This window comes from Apteryx mantelli, chromosome 3 (genome assembly GCF_036417845.1).
Source record: "Apteryx mantelli isolate bAptMan1 chromosome 3, bAptMan1.hap1, whole genome shotgun sequence".
Classification (NCBI taxonomy): domain Eukaryota; kingdom Metazoa; phylum Chordata; class Aves; order Apterygiformes; family Apterygidae; genus Apteryx; species Apteryx mantelli.
Window position 1 is genome coordinate 63578078 of NC_089980.1, and position 16578 is coordinate 63594655.

Consider the following 16578-nt stretch of genomic DNA (forward strand, 5'->3'; position numbering starts at 1 on the left):
CTATGGCTTCACCTCCTCTTTTTAATAGCTGTGTCACATTGCTAGCTGAATGTAGCTGCTGCTACAGCTTTCTGCTGTTATTTATTCATTTTTTTCCCCAAGGTGATCAGGTTTCACATGTGGAAAGCATTCTTGAAAATTAATCTTCGAGTCCTAACTTCACCTTTTTGTGTTATGTCTTTCGTTCTATTTGTACTGTTAACTTAGATATATAATAGATAATTAAAAAGCAAAGCAAAATTCTTTTTTTTTTTTTTTTTTTTTTTTTTTTTTTTTTTTTTTTTTTAGGCTTTATTTCCTTTGTTTCCTCATTTCTATTTCTGAATTCTTCTAGCCCTGTTAAGGCACTTTTTTTTTTTTTTAATATTAATGGTATTTTTATTAATACCTTCCTCCTGTGAGAATTTTGAAATTCCCCTGTATCAGGTGGAGAGAATAATGTATTGTTTCTGTTGGTAGCCCATAACCTTACAATTTCTGACTAGATATGAAAGCAGACCTAATTAGTATGTATATAATGTGGATGTTTTTGTTAAAAGGAATAAGTATTTTAATGGAATAAGTAAAATATAATCATAATTTGTGGCTTTGGTGTATTCCCCCAGAAAACTCAATCATACATAATGGGTACTGTTGTATCTGCTAGTAATAACTAGAAAACAATACGTTCTGTGAATCCTTTTTGTTATGTTGACTTTGAGTACAGGTGGTTTCACTGTTTGTATTGAAAAGCTAGCTATTGATCTTATCTGATTTTGGTGCATATTTTGTTGTTTTTTTACCGAAACAAGAGAAAGGAAAAAAAATGCAAACAAGAAAATACATTAGTCGAGAGATGTTGTGGTCTGGTTGTAATGTTGTAATACGTTGGATGGCTGTAATTTATTGGACAGACTATGTCAGTTACTTCTCTGTTTCCCTTCCTGCGAATTAGGAACAATAATATTGAAGGGTCTAGAGTGAAAATGGAATTCTTGTACATTTCACCTTCAATAAATATTTACAATATAATTCTCACTGTTTCTTTCCAAGGTTTATCCATAACACTTTCTGTTCCATTGATCCCTTTTTCACTCAGAATGTTAAAAGCAGGGTGTTTTTTTTTTCTCTCATAGATGACATAGATGTACTTTTCTCCCCCCCCCCCCCCCAATCCTTTTCCAGAATCATCAGAGCCAGCTGGAGATCTTTGATGAAAATGTTGCCCACATAAGTACTTGGTTGTATCAGGCTGAAGCCTTGCTGGATGAGATTGAGAAAAAGCCAGCAAGCAAAAAGGAGGAAACCGTGAAGGTAGGAAGTGTTGCCTTTTAAGGAGGAAGCTGTCAAATAACCGCTTTTGGATTCTAAACAAAATTAAGTCAGGTTTGCTGCCTCCCCCCCCCCCCTTCCCTAACATAACCATTTGCTTTTTCTTCCACTTCTTAGCGTTTAACATCTGAATTAGATGATGTTAGTCTGCGAGTGTATAATGTGCGTGATCAGGCCATTATCCTAATGAATGGTCGAGGGGTGTCATGTCGTGAACTTGTTGAACCCAAGCTGACGGAACTAAACCGTAACTTTGAGAAGGTCTCTCAACACATCAAAAGTGCCAAGGTGAGGAGGAGAGAGCCACAAAACATGCCTGTGGTATCTACACCAAAATAATGAAAAATAGTTTTGGGGACAGATCCTTGTATGTTAAAACAGAATTTTGTTAGTTTTGATCCTGGTTTAATAGTAGATCTTTATATACTAAAAATGGATTGACTCACTTTTGATACCTGCTTTCTGAGTTACCTAAGCAGCAGGTGCACTGACTTGAATTGCATGGGAAAGTTTACAAGTAAGTGGGTATTATAAAGATTCAGAAAAATGTAATATTACAGTACATATTTATTTGAACTGCAGACCAAACACCATAAGCTACTGTGACTGGAGGTGTTTGTTTGGTTTTGTTTGTTTTTCTTTTTTGTTTTAAGACCAAGATGTACAGATTGGGGTTTGAATCTAGAAGTTTGGCAGTACCTATCAGCGCTTTGTCCAAGCTAACTCTCAGTGTTATATCAAACAACTCTTGCAATTTTATTATACAGATATCTGGTGGTCCTACAGACTGGAATGCCTGTTGATAATTTAAACCGACACTCCATTGAAATGTGTATGACATCTCAGACTAAATTCTCATCTTGAAAAACTTTATTTTGCTTTGCAGATGCTTGTTGGACAAGAACGACTTCCTGTCATGTCAGAGCCCCATGAAGTCAGAGTGGCTTTTCCAGACCTGGACCGATTTGAGAGTGACATACAGAACATGTTAAAGGCTGTGGAAAAGCATCTGGAGTTGAGTGAGGAAGATGAAAAGGTTTGTGAGTACTGGAAGAAAGCAAACTGGCTCAATCTTTCTGTTGTGTTCAGTTCAATGTTACATTTCTCCTGACTTCCAGGGGAAATTCTTTTGAGAAAATTATTTTAAGCTAGGAATCAAAAATGAAGGGAATTTCCAGGCTGTTGGAAATATTACACAATTTCTGCATGCTTTTCCCATACCTGCTGCCTCTCCTTGGCTGGTGCCAAGTGGTAAGCAGTCCTGTTTCAGTCTGTATTTTCATCATGGTTTTGTAAAATCTGCTACATGTAGGGAACCTTGATTTTCATTCCTCTTCTCTCTTCTTAAAGTAGCTGTTTGTAAGGTGTGCTTCCTGTAAGAATAATAGGATACAAAGTATTTTCTTTTGGTATTTAGCTCTCTGAGCTTCTATTGCAATGATTATTTAATGCAGCTGAGATTTTACTGTGTAGTTGACAGTTAGTTTAGTCCTCTAATCTAGTGTCTTGGGTAGACATCTTTTTTAATTTAAATTTTAGTCATTATATATTGAATCACAGTACATAGATCAGCTGAATGGGATGGTACTGTTTGTGAGATGAGCTGCAAATAAGAGTCCTGTGATACGGCTCATGGCAAGTGGAAATGGGAACTTGGATTAAAATTTGTCTTTTCCCAGATTCTAATCTGGGCTCTGCTATTCACCTGTATAAAACTTGCAGACTTTTGTTTGCATCTTGACCACTGTAGGCTTGCTGGCTATCAAATTTGGTAAAGTCCTGCTAGGCCATCTTGTCTGCCTTGTTATGTATAAGCTAAACAAACTGTAAAACTGGATACAAGTCTTTTGAAAATAGCATTTATATTACACAGAATAATTTTTAAAAGCTCTGCAAGGGAATAGCAATTGTTGTAGAACATATGTTTCCCTTTGTACCATTTTTATTATTTTCTTGCTGTTCTGCTTTTAGTTTTTGTTATTCTCAAGGAGTGTTTTGAATAATTAAGAGTCATAAATGGAGCTAAAGTCATAGCGCACTCCTGTTGCGGCTGGCTACTGCTGCCCTTTTGAGTGCGCTTCCTGCAGGGCATCTCTTTGTGAATTTTATAGAATGACTAAGGAGGCTTTTAGGATTTGGTAGTTATGGAGGAGAACAGTGTCTCTGCTTGGATTTATTTGGTTGACATTTGGATAATAAAAAAAATATTTTGGTACTGTTACTATTAATATCTGGGCAGTGATAAATCCATTTTGGAAACCATAGCTGAGCTTTCTGTAGATGACTACAGACTTCTGTAATTTTAGCTGGATCAAGAAAGAGCTCAGATTGAAGAGGTTTTACAGAGTGGAGGGCAGCTTTTACAGCAGCCTATGGAGGACAAGAAGAGAGAGAAAATCCGCATACAGCTGTTGCTTCTGCAGACTAAGTACAACAATGTACAGGTATGATTATGATAATTTTTACAGTTACAGCTCATTCCTGATACAGTGTTTCTTTTGGTTGCCCATTTACAATCTGTTTATGACTTTCTTTAGCTTATAAAATTCTCTAGGAAAAGTAAAATAGGCATACGCACATTCTGACTCTTTGAATCTCTGCAATTCCAAAATATGAATTTTGTCATTCCAAAGTGTTTTTTTCTTTTTAAAATTTATTTTAAAGTCCTTTTCAAAGCTTCGCAGAGAGCCACAGTATATGTATTTACACAGTTGAGTACAGATAATTGGGCATTTGCTTCACTTCGTCTTTACCAGTCTTCCTACAAAGCTTTATCCCAGTCATACAGGGGTGTGCAACAGTGGCTGCTCAGATATGTGTGTGCAAACATATTCATGGAATTCTTGGCAGAAGAGGTAGAAGTGAATGCAAGTCTGCTGATGAATTCCCCTCATCTCTTATAGCGGGTATTATCAACAATTGCTAACTCTAGTATGTTGTGGTGCTTTCATACACGTGCCATATTTAATATGTTTGTGTAGAACAAATGGATCCATATCCTTCTACTCCTTTCAGCTAACCTTCACGATTTGTATTCAAGCTGGAAAGATGATGTGTAGCTCAAAGGCGGGGTAAAACTGTTAGTGACCTTTGTAACTACTTTGATACACTTGACTGTAGATAAAGAAATAAATATTCTTTTTTTCTTAAATGCCTTCTATCATTGCATGTTTTGGAATTTGCTTTTTCAAGTGAATCCCTTAGGTTTTTTTCTTTTTTCAGACAAATAAGACCCATCTATCTCTACATTAATTCTCTTTTCTCATACTGTATTTTCTTAATACATTGCATTGTAGGAGCATAGGTCATTTCAAAGGAGGCAGGTGGTGGAACTCTCTCCAGTGTTTTCACAGTATAAGAAGGAACATGATAGTCTAATTAAATGGCTGGATGAGGCTGAGCATGGTCTCTCAGGGCTGCAAGGAGTGGAAGATGAACATAAACTACAGGTAAATGAGATTTTTATTATTATTGCCTTTTATTTTTTTCCCATAAAGCAAATGGAATGAAGGCTATATATGAGTTTGAGAGATTGATATAGTAGGGCTTTTGGCTGTTCTTTTGATACTCCTTGGGAAGAAGTGTCTTCAAAGTGACTGCATTAATTTTTCATTTGGAAATTAACTGCATATACCAGTTTGGGATTTCTGCGTAGCAGTCATGGGTCCAGAAGATCCCAGCCATCAAGCCCAAGTCCTGGACCATGGTCTGGTGGTATGACTGAATCAAGACAGCTTCTGTTGTCAATTGTGCACACAGGGATTATGCTTGGTTGTTTTCAGTGCCCCTGGTCCGAATAGCATGATTCAGTTTCTAATTGGTGCAGGTGTGATTAAAAGCCTGGTCTGAGCCCCAAAGTCAGTGTTTCTGGATCCTATGGTAAGGGTAAGACATTTTAAATACTCTGATGCTGCCTTTCACTCCTTTAGCTGCTTACCCACATGTGGTTAATATTACTGTACATAACAAAAATTAATTAAAAACTGCAAAAGTTGGAGTATTTCTGATTTCTGAATTATGTCACTGTGTGTGTGTGGGGGTGTCTGAACAGAATTTCACAAATAATTTATTAGGATGTCAGGGTCTGATTAAAATTTACCCAGAATTTGCACTGAAAGCTATGTGTCTTAGTTGTTGAGGATACAGATACCTTCTGTTTTTTGTTTAATATATTTTATTTAATTTCTCCTTTTCATCCTTAAAATGCTTTAGCTGCATGGTAATTGCTTTAATATTTTAGATAATAACAGTGAGGAGTCTTGTGAAGCAGTAACTAATTTCTTGGACAAGCTTGGGGGTTAGGCAGTCTAAGTACTTCTCAGTTTCTGGTTATGAAGCTTCATAATTAAAACCAATCAATCTCTTTGATTGCTCTGTAACTTTTTAACTCAGGACCAATTAATTGGGAGGCAGGGGTGGAATGTGGAATGCTCTGGCTCCCAGTGAGACCCATGCAATGCAAAATATTAATGTGGTGCTCTTCATTCACAGCTACAGTGCTGGGTGGCTTCAGTTGCCTCTGATAGCTATAGACCTGTAGCAGACAGTCTGCACTCCTCAGTCGCATTGACTATTCAGTACCAGCTATCAAAGTGAACCTTCTTTAACCTTCTCTGTAAAGAGACTTTTTTTTAATTGTAAGCTTCCCATGTACAGCTTGCGAGACAGCTGGGCAGCAGAGATGGCCCTAGGGTCTGATTACCAACTTCTATCTAACTGCTATGTTGGATCCCCAGTAGTTGCTCCTGCTTGTTCATTGCGGAACAATGGACATGATCTTGCATGTGATCTCCTTGGTGGGACCTGATTGATGCCAGGAAATTTGGTTGAAAGAAATGTGGATCCATAGACATTTGAAGTAAAACAACCTGATTCAGTTTTTTGTTTGACCATCAGCTGCTTGAGTCACTCAAATCACCAGATTAAAAAGAAGAAAAGTGCACCTGGATGGTTCCTTGCCAGCAGGAGCAAACAAGTTGTGCCACAGACTGGCCCTTCTGATCACTGTTGATCTCATTGCAGGTTGACTGATCTTCTCTTGTTTCCTGTAAAGTCCTTTTTATTTAGTGATATTCTCAGTCCTGAAGCTAATCCCTGGCTTTGCTGGATAAAGTGAATTCCTGAATTGTTGCAACTTGGTATCTGGGCGCTGAATGCAGAATACTGTGTAAATATGGGTTACAATAGCAATTACAAGACTATTGGTGGAGAAATGTTATCGTTGCTCAGAATTAGTTATGCTGTTTAAAAACATCCTTATGCTTCCAGATGTAGTTTCTAGTTTGGCTGAATCAGCTGGGTTTTCAGAAAGGGATCAGAGCAGTTTTTGTAACTGCGGTGAAACTCTGGAACTGCTGCTTTTGCTTCATGTGTCTGCATCTCTGGTCTTCTAATATTCAAGTAGCAAGCCAGCCTGCCTCAGGTGACTTTATTTTACTTTTGTGGCTTGTGCTCTTATCTGCTTTACTAACTGATCTTGAACACTTGTGCTGTGAGTTTTTTCTTTCTTTTCTTTTTTTTTTTTCCCCTTCTCTTTCTCTCCTTATGGCCCATACCATTTCTGAAGGGAGAAGTAGTGTTCCCCCAAAAGAATAGATTTTATATGGACTCAGTTGCTCAGGAATTCCTTCAGAGCCATCAGTCTGACTCATCCTTATCACTAGGAGGAATGCTAAATTTCCTTAAAATGACTCCTTCCCCTCCCTCTTTCCACCCCCAGTTTTTACCCTCTAAGCTGTACTTGAGGACTGCCCCCCACACCCCCCTTAAGTTGAGTTTGATCAATAGGGATGCCTGATGAATGATGGGAAAGGGGAAGCCCTGGAAGTATCCGTAGGGATCCCAGTCTGCTAAAAAAACAAATTGCAATGCTTCCTGCTCATTTCATCTTGAGGCTGAGAAGCATTAAGTGAAATCCTGGCCTGCTGGTGTGCAGCTGGCTCGACACCTCACCTTGATGTGAGGAAGGCACTGGGAGCGTGGCAAGAGATACTAGCATTTGAAACGAACAAAACTGGGGAGGAAAGCAAATCTTCAGCAGCCAAGCTGAGAAGAAGAATTCAGTTAAGATTTTGTGTAATTTTATCTACTTTTTTGTAAAGGAGTGTGGAGGGGAGGATTTCTTTATGGTGCTTAAAGATCATACATATCCATATATGAGTTTGCTAGAAGTGGGTGGATCATAAATATTCCTAATCATGTATGCTTCTTCTGTGGATTATGAAGTTAAATGTGTCTGAACTATTGGTAACTGTTCTGCTTTGCAGGTACTTTTTGAATAATCTTTGTTTTGCAACCCATGCAATAGCTAGAAAAGCCTGCATTAGAAGTTTGTAGGGATGTAGTGGATCTCCTTGAGTTCTTTCATTTCTAATCTTGCTTTAGTATTTATTTAAATTGCTCTATTCTGACTTAATTTTTCCTTCTCTTCATTCCCAGCTAAACCTTAAATTGCAGAGGTAATTAGTTGACTTAAGTTCCTGAGAGATTTTTCCCAGGTTTTAGGAAACTGTTTTGATGTGAAAATGATCATTTTGCAGATGGTGAGTGAATTTGCTACTGCACACAGTGGTGTTTTTCTTGTAAACTGGAACACAGACATCATCTTGAAGGCTCTTGAAGTATTATTCCCATAGTAAAGAAAACATGTTTATTTGCCTATTATGCTTTTTATAGGGGAAGTTCTGGATTACTTAAATATGAACCATTAATTATGTTGTTCTCAAATGGGTTGCTTACTGACTGCATTAATCAACACAGAAGAACAAATAAAATGGACATGAAATTTCAGCTTTGGAAAAACTTTTCCCAGAAATCTGGTTATAAAATACTTTGAGTGCTGAGAGAGAAGGGGCAAGGAATGGTTTAATATGTGGGCATTTTCGAACTGAAAGGTTGTTTATTTGCAAAGAGGACAACTAATATGTGATGATATGAGATTAGATTGTTTAAACACTTTTGGTTAAAACTTCTACTTAAAAACATAAGGTAAACTATAAAATTTCATGTCAATTTTAGGACAGTATCTTCCAAAATGCACTTAAAACGAAGTCAGAATGTCTACCCAAGTTAAATCTTTGTTTTTTAGATTTTGCTTCAAAATGTGTAAAGTATAAGTGTAAACTGGGAAAGGAGGAGGAAAACCTAAAACCAAGTGTTGAATTGCAGGTCAGACTAGATGGGAGCAAGTGGATTTCTTTATTTGGCTACTGAAATAATTTTATTTCTAGCAGCTTTAGTTGAGAGTTTTTATTTATAGAGTGTGCATTTGTAACTAAGTATTCCCTAGTCCTATGTTTTCCTAGGATTTTTCTAGGTTTTTTTTTTTTGAAAGGAGAAAATGAATTATAAAATAGTTAATAAACTTGCTCTCTCACCAGTGAAATTGGAGTAGAACAGGGCAATTAGGTCATCCAGTCAGATTTCCTCATAAATAATCTTTGATTAACTCCTTATTTGTGGGTGCTTAAGAAAGCCAAACTTGAGGCTTGTATGTTTTAGAAAGTGCCAAGTTCTGTGAGATTTAGGTGCGTGCACTGCATGAGACACAACTATATCAAAAGTTCCTGCTCCTCTACTGGTCATGTTTATGTTGTGTTTCAGAAGCTGCCAGTCTGCAATGAAAGGTAGTGAACAGCTGAACTCTTAAAAACTCAGCTGTAATAAGGCAGTAATGTGCTTAAAACACTTACATATGTTCAGCCTGAGAAGAATGGCTGTGAAAGGAGGAAATAACATGTCTGTGACTGGAGACAGCTGGAGCAGATTAGTAATTAGGTGTGCTCTACAGGAGCTGCATCAGGGGCTAGAACAGCATCAGGAGGAATTCATTGCTTTGCAGAAGAGCAGCAACCTGGCCCAGTATGGTGCTATTGGGAAAGCAGAAAGTTTCAGTATATGTCAGCATTGTCAACAAGTGGAAAGCCAGTTTGCTGCATGCTAGCAGATGCTGTTTAAACTTCATGTGAGTTTTTTATAATGGGTGGGTGAAACAATGTGTGTGAAATAGAATAATAAAATAACTCTAGGGACCTATTTATTTGGTTGAAGTCCAGATTCTGGACTGGTCCTGTGTGCAAATGGGTGTTCTGGCACGTTGGAGTATTAAAAAAAAAACAAAAAAAACAAAAAAAACCCCAACACTTTGTGAAGACAGTGCAAACTGCTGAGCTGCAACAGACATACTGGTGTTTGTTCTAACCCAGTCTTGTCCAACACTATCCGCGCTGCTGGGGAAAAGGTATTTTCAGTTGTATGCACTTTGCATGATATCTTTGGAACTAGAGCCTCTCCTTCCGCAGGAGAATCACAACAGTGTCTCAGCGTTGGGCTTTTGGTCCAAATTTCAGTGATGGCAGCTGGAAAAACTTATACAGCATTTCAAGAAAATGTTTGTTTGGAGGGCATCAGGGAACATGATGCTAAACTCATAACTAAAGCGTATGTGGTAGTGGATGATTTTTATTGCAGCTTGCTTGTTGTAGTGGTATTAAATCAGAAGTTAATGCTGATTATTTTAAGGTGTTTGCGTTTCTGCATGCAATACTTGATTTCATTAGACTAGGTTTGATATTTGTGTGCGCTTATATCATATTTCTTTGGTGTGCAATGAATGACTCAGGCATAGTATATTTTGCGGTAAAGGTCTTGTGGAAGTACAACTGTGTCCTCATTTTCAGTTACAGGGAGATGACTGTGTACTTTTGAAAAAAACACCCTTAAGAGCACGCAGTGCATGAGATGAAGTCCTGAATGGTGAAATCAGTTCACATGATTTCTTGCTGCAGTCCTTTTTGCTTTTGAACTGCATATGCTATGTATTTAGATTCCAGTTAATTTGAATGACATATTTGAAATGCTCGGAAGCATGTGGAGGATAAAGATATAGACAGGTGCTTGCAAACAGCTTTGTTAGAGGGGCTTAATATTTTCCTGGTTGTCAGCTGTGCTAACTGTCTGCATGTGTCCCCAGCCCAGACTAATTCAAAGTAGAATGCACAGGCTGATTTGCACTGTGAACATACATTTAATCTTAACACCTTCACACTCTTAAGTATATTCTCAGCCATTGCTTTTAGTAAATCATACAAAATGAAGAATACCTCTATCACTCTGTCTTGCTGACAACTCAAGATCATTGAGTAAAGGGCAGTGACTTAGTCAGATGGTGCTTGAATTCTTCAGTAGTTGGAGATGGGTTTACTTTTTATTGTTGCTTTTTAAGAACTGTGCTTTTTTCAAGGTGGTAACAGGATCCTGTCAAACAAGAAACCTTTTCAGCAAGAAACTGCTTTCTATCTGTAGACTGTGTGCTTCACCTGCCTCTCCCTGCTACCTTTGCCAGGCATGGCAACAGTATAGTTTCTTAAAGCAAGCTTCCTAAGATGCAGAGTGCATTTCTCAGATCTAGTGCATCATATATAATCCAAGAAAAAGCTGCATTAAATTACTGTCCTTGCTTTTTTTATCTGCTAACATGGTACTTGGCTAGATAATGATTGCTAAGATCTGAGGGAGTTAGTACCTCTTACTACTGCAAAATGAATGTTTTAATACCAGTGGAGCATTAATTAATTAAAAGAATGGTTTTGGGAAATGTAGGTGGGGATGCCTGCTGAGAAGAACGTGGAAAGAAAATGAGTTTGCTTCAGTGAATTGGTAACTTGTGGAAGGTCTTGATAACCAAGGAAGCAGACAAAGGCATTTGATGGCAGCAGTAGATATAGGCCCTCTATAAGGATAAGAATCTAGATGAGAGGAAACAAAACAGCATCCTTCTCACACCCCAAAGTTATTGTGAAGCATTTTATATACTGTTTTGTAACTTGTTTTTTGTCAATATAGAACCAGTCCAGTGCTTTGTAGGTCTTATGGCTTTCTGAAATCATACATGTTTGTTTGATAGAAAGGCCTTTGTTTTGTCTTATAACATAGAAAAGTACTTAATCAGAATATAGTCTTTTGATTTAGGATATTTTTTCTTAAAATTATTTGTTCTTTGAAATGTAAAACTAACTTTCATGTTTCTGTAGGCAATCCCTGTCCAACAGAGGTTAAAAGGCCACTTTGCCTCAGGAGTCAGGGCCTTGCCTTTTTCAGCTGAATACCTGGTGGAGATCAACAAAGTCTTGCTAGCCATGGCTGATGTTGAGCTGTTGCTGAATGCACCAGAGCTAAATACTGGCATCTATGAGGATTTTTCAACTCAGGAAGACGCACTGAAGGTACTGCACATCTTAAGTATAAGATGGGGAGGGGAGAAGGGAATAGTGAAACCAAACCAATCAAACAAACAAAAAAAATCCAAAGGATTATTAGTAGCTGTCTTTTCACTCAATATGTGCTGGATCAATATATGTTGCGAATTACATAATGTAGTGGTGGAGGGGGAGAGTTTGTCTCTTTTATTGTAGAAGTTGTCATTGTTTTCATCACATAACCTGCATATTATATACATGAACACTAAAGATGATCTCCTCCAAACACTCCTCCTTGATCTCTTTAATATGACTATTCTTCTTTGTGTCATATTCAAACAGTTGCTTACCTGGGTAGAGGGAGAAAGGGATATTCTTGACATTAATATGAAACTATGAATAAGGCCACAAGACAAGAGTGTTTATTCAGTTCTGATTAGCAAAACACGAGTATGTGCTCAATTTTAAGCTCCCACTACTCCTCATTTCAAGTCAGTACATTTATTAGTGCAATTCGCAATGAGGAAGTTGTTAAGAATTTGCAGTTCTCCAAAAGGAGATGATAAAAGTATGCTTGAAAATTGTGAATCTTGCTGTTAAATGTGCAGAAGTCTGAGTCCTGTGGTTGACTTCAGGCACGCAAAGGAGCATGATACAGAGATTTCCATAGAAAACATCCATTTAGGCTGGAAACTTCATGTAGTGTGGTGCAGTGTGGATGTACCTACGTGGGTTGGGAAGCATAGCTGGGTTCATGTGTCTTTACACTTGAGCTAGTCATGCTTTGCCTCTTACCTAGAGCTAGTTCAGCTGTTTCTGTACCCATTATGTGTGTCCTTTAAAAGTTTTTCAGAATTTTACAGTCTTCTCTTCCTACCTGTGCTGTGTACGTACCTTCTGGTGCCTATGTGCTCTGCATGTGTTTTCCTGATACCTTACTCTTCCTTCTGGTTACCTCTTCTACTTGGCTTGGTCCCCTGATAGAGGAAGCTACCTCTGCTGCTTTTCTTTGTTCCTGAATGCGTTTATATATGTCCTGATACTGTGTAATTCCTTTGCAAATGACTGTAAAGGCAACTGAAAGGAAGGAAGAGCAGCTAGCAACCTTTCACTTACTGGCTTCCCATGTGCTACATGCTAAGCATTTTCCTGAATTTTTACTGTTTAGTAGCCCAGGAACAGGAGAGAGCATTTACATTTCATAACTGCTAGGCTCCATGAAACAGTTATATTGCATATTTGGCTTTTCACATAGTTTTTGAAAGCAAATAGGGGAATGGTGCCAGCCTTTGTCAAAGTGAGTGATTCTTCTGTTTTGTTGATGAGATTCTCTCTTCCCTGTTTATTCTGTTTATGTGCTCCCTTAAGTGCAATTAGGAGTGTTTATGCTAGGATGAGTTTAAAAGATTTCATTTTGGTGCAGGTCTCATATCACTACGATTTTGAAATTTTGGTATGTTCTGAAAATGTTTTCAGAAAAGGGAAATAGCAGAACATAGAATTTTTAGAAATGGTGATGTTTTAAATTCAAAAAGATAATAAATTTCATTGTTTGCATGTTGGATTGATTTTTCTCTCTACTAAGGAATTCTTAAAATGCTGTCTGGTTTTATGTAAGGTATTGCCACGTCATAATTCAACCATATTTGAGATTGCTCAACTTTGTCATTCGTCATATCCTTTGTCATTTGAATTACAACTTTTATGTAACTTTTGCTTTTTTAATTCTGTGCATATGAGAATTTATATAAACAATAATGATGTCACATCTTGTGACTTTTTTTTGAGTGAGGAAGGGATATGTGAAATGTCTTCATGTCACAAGTGGTTTTGTTTAATAACTAAGTTAAGATCATGCTATTTTGGGAAATATAGTATCCGTTTTACCTCAGAAACAGATCATCTGTATAAAATACTTTATCCTCTTCATAAAAAAAAACAAGGACACATGCTTAAAAAGGTGTGATGGGCTATTATGCTGGATTGTTAAAGCTGATTAAATCTGTAAACCACTGGTGCTTCTGATGGTCACAGTCTTATTCAGATACTGGTTTTGGAACAGTGTTTTGGAGAGATTATTTTGGGGTCTTTTTTTTGCTGCTGGTGTTGACTTTACTAATGGCTTGTGTCATTACTGTGTTTGTAGAACATAAAGGACATTTTGGACAAGCTTGGGGATCAGATTGCGGTCATACATGAGAAACAGCCTGATGTTATATTAGAAGCATCTGGACCAGAGGCTATACAAATAGGAGATGCACTAACCCAGTTGAATGCAGAATGGGACAGAATTAATAGGATGTACAGTGATCGTAAGTGGTAAGTCAAGGATTTCTGGTTTGTGTGACCAAGTGGTAAATGTTTTATGTATTTGAAGAACATAAGCGTTTTACGGAAGTACCCTAATAGTGTAGTTTGGGCGTTTGGGAATAGTACTTAGAATTTCAGTCTTACAGAATAGTTGACAGAATTACTGAATGTTAAAACAATTAGCATGCAAGTTCTAGTTTGGGTGCTTTCATGAAGCTGATTGCTTTACTTTATAGTACAGGATACATTTTCTTGTAAAACATAAAATTTCCTTTCCACAAGAAAATCTGCAGTTTCACTTATGCCCAAAAGTGAAAGAAAACCAAGCTAAACTGAGCATTAATCTTTTGCTCAGTCCTATACAGAAAATATTCTACACTGAAAGCAACATTTAAAGATGTTTCAGATGAAAAGACAATAAATAAACTCAATGCCGCTTTGTTACACTTGGAAAAGTGTCTCAGAAAGGCATAGGCTCATTATGGAAGAGTTTTGAGCTGGTAATGGTGAAAGTATGTAATGTGATTCAGGAATTACCATTAAGTAAGCTGAAGGTACTCAAACTGCAAACAGTATAGATATTATGATTGCTGCTGTGTAAGAAACTGAATGACTGAAAATGATTGTATGAAACTTTAGAATTAAATTAAAAGGCTCATACTGTACTTACATTTACCTTTTACGGTATTTGCTTTTCAATGGTAATGTAAATAAAGTGATAGTTAATGCAAATGTTCTGTAGAGTGTAATGTAATGTCTAGTCATGTTTACTTGCTTTGTAGCACTGGAATTCTGATATCAAACATATTTGGTAGCAAATTTTGATGAGATGCTTTTAGGAAAAGTATGTCACGCAAGCCGATGTTTTCAGTTGTTTAACAGAGTAGTAGTGTATGTGTAGGTATATAAAAGTCAGTTGGTGGTATTGCCTAAGACTGCTGACTGTCAGTGGTCACTTGCCGTATTTGGAGATGACTGCAAAATCTGTGCCTGTCTATATGTCTGTAGCTCAGCAACCTTGTTTTCTTTGTACCTATGAGGCACACTAAGTTTTGGCTTATTTTTTGACTTTTTTTTGGTAACTTAAAAGCTCTAACTAATTTTGCCCTTTTGTAAGCGTCAGTAAAATCTCATTTACTTAACAATTAAGCAGAGTTGACCAGAAACCTAGAAGATAGGGTCAGAAAAGTTTAAATACAGATTTTTCAGGCTTTATTGGTGTGGTTTTTTTGTTTGTTTTTTAGAATTAAACCACATAAATAATAATAACAAAAAACCTTGTGCGCAGGAAATATTGATAAGCTTTGATTAAAAACAAGATATAATTTGAATGAAAATAATCTTGCTAGGAACTCTGTGATTGCTGAATTTAATTAGTGAAGAAAATAGATGCAATGGTAACTCTTTAAAGTTTGGTTTCAGATAACTTTGTTATGCTGCTAATTTCAGATTGCATCTGTATATATGCAGTAATGCTGGTCTCTATGTTGGAATTAAGACAAAAATGATGGGCCACGCATGGGATCTTCATCTTCCCTCTTGTTACATCAGTGGGGGCCCTCTGATTAGCATAAGACCTGGCCTCCTATATCTTTAAAGACAACCATTTTTATTAATTTGGAATGGGGTGCTATCCAGCCCACTGGAGTTGATGTAGATCTCATGTTGTTTGTCTTAAGTCCTATGTCCTTTGAGACATCTGTCCTATTTTCTCTGCAATGCTAACATAGTATTAGCAATCAACAAATTGAAAGCAAGTCACTCTGTATACCTTTCTGACATGCTTTTCTTACTTTACATTCAGGTACTGTTCTTGTTAGTTTGTTAACAGTGTGAAACTCCGTCTCTTTAGCTAGTTAAAAACAACCACTTAACTTTCCTACTGTGGTAATTCAGCCTTTTCCATGCTAGAAAATGTTGCCTTTTAAGTTAAGCTACATTAATTCGAGGCTTCAAATATGGAAATAATAGCAAAATGCATGGGAAATTATGGTGTGATTAAACTGTATAAGACCTGCTTATGTGTGTCCACTGGTAATGCAGTCAGTTCTATATAATCAAAATCACCTTCACTTATTAGATTCCAGGCAGTAGCAACCCATGGTTTTATGAACAACCCCCCCCGAGCAATTAATCATATTTCATATTTCACACTGTCTGATATCTGAGCTGTTTTATAATAAAGAAAAAAAGGTTCTGCAGACCAGCTTGATGCAGCTAATCAATCTTTATTTATCTTAGTGATAGAAAGAAAAGTTTGCCTAGGATTGCGGGTTTTTTTTCCCCCCTTCAGCTGGAAGTTAATGAGAGTCTGTGCTGTTGGCTTTTACCAGCTACTGCAGTGTCAGGAAGTCTTCAGTACAGGAACTTTGTTAACCAGGCTATATTAAGTCTTTCTGTTTCGCAAGGCAAGTGGTATGTGTTAGTAGTTCTTAAATATCAATAGTACACAAATTTTAGCCTTTTCTCTGTACTGTTTCGGATAAATTTTAAAACTTTTTTTTTCTTTTTTTTTACAAACAGTTGTTTTGATAGAGCGATTGAGGCGTGGAGGCAGTTCCACTGTGATCTCAGCGACCTCTCCCAGTGGATAACCGAAGCTGAAGGGTTATTAGCGGATGCCCGTGGTCCACATGGTAGCCTGGAGCTGGAGACAGCTGGGTTGCATCAGCAGGTATGCCGAACTTGTGCTGAAAAGAGGCAAGCTGGAAAAAGTCTAGATTTTTGTGCAACATTCTGATTTTGTGTATAGGCACAGGGT

At 37.3% G+C, this 16578-nt stretch overlaps 1 protein-coding gene across 1 annotated transcript in view; it reads left to right on the forward strand.

The window, feature by feature from the left end:
* UTRN (utrophin) overlaps positions 1–16578 on the forward strand; it is a 401902-nt gene that overhangs the window by 133844 nt on the left and 251480 nt on the right. The window contains exons 36-43 of the mRNA XM_067293529.1: positions 1165–1293; positions 1429–1599; positions 2198–2347; positions 3618–3755; positions 4608–4760; positions 11343–11534; positions 13654–13826; positions 16341–16491. Coding sequence (XP_067149630.1) covers positions 1165–1293; positions 1429–1599; positions 2198–2347; positions 3618–3755; positions 4608–4760; positions 11343–11534; positions 13654–13826; positions 16341–16491 — 1257 coding nt within the window. The remainder of the gene's footprint in view (positions 1–1164; positions 1294–1428; positions 1600–2197; positions 2348–3617; positions 3756–4607; positions 4761–11342; positions 11535–13653; positions 13827–16340; positions 16492–16578) is intronic.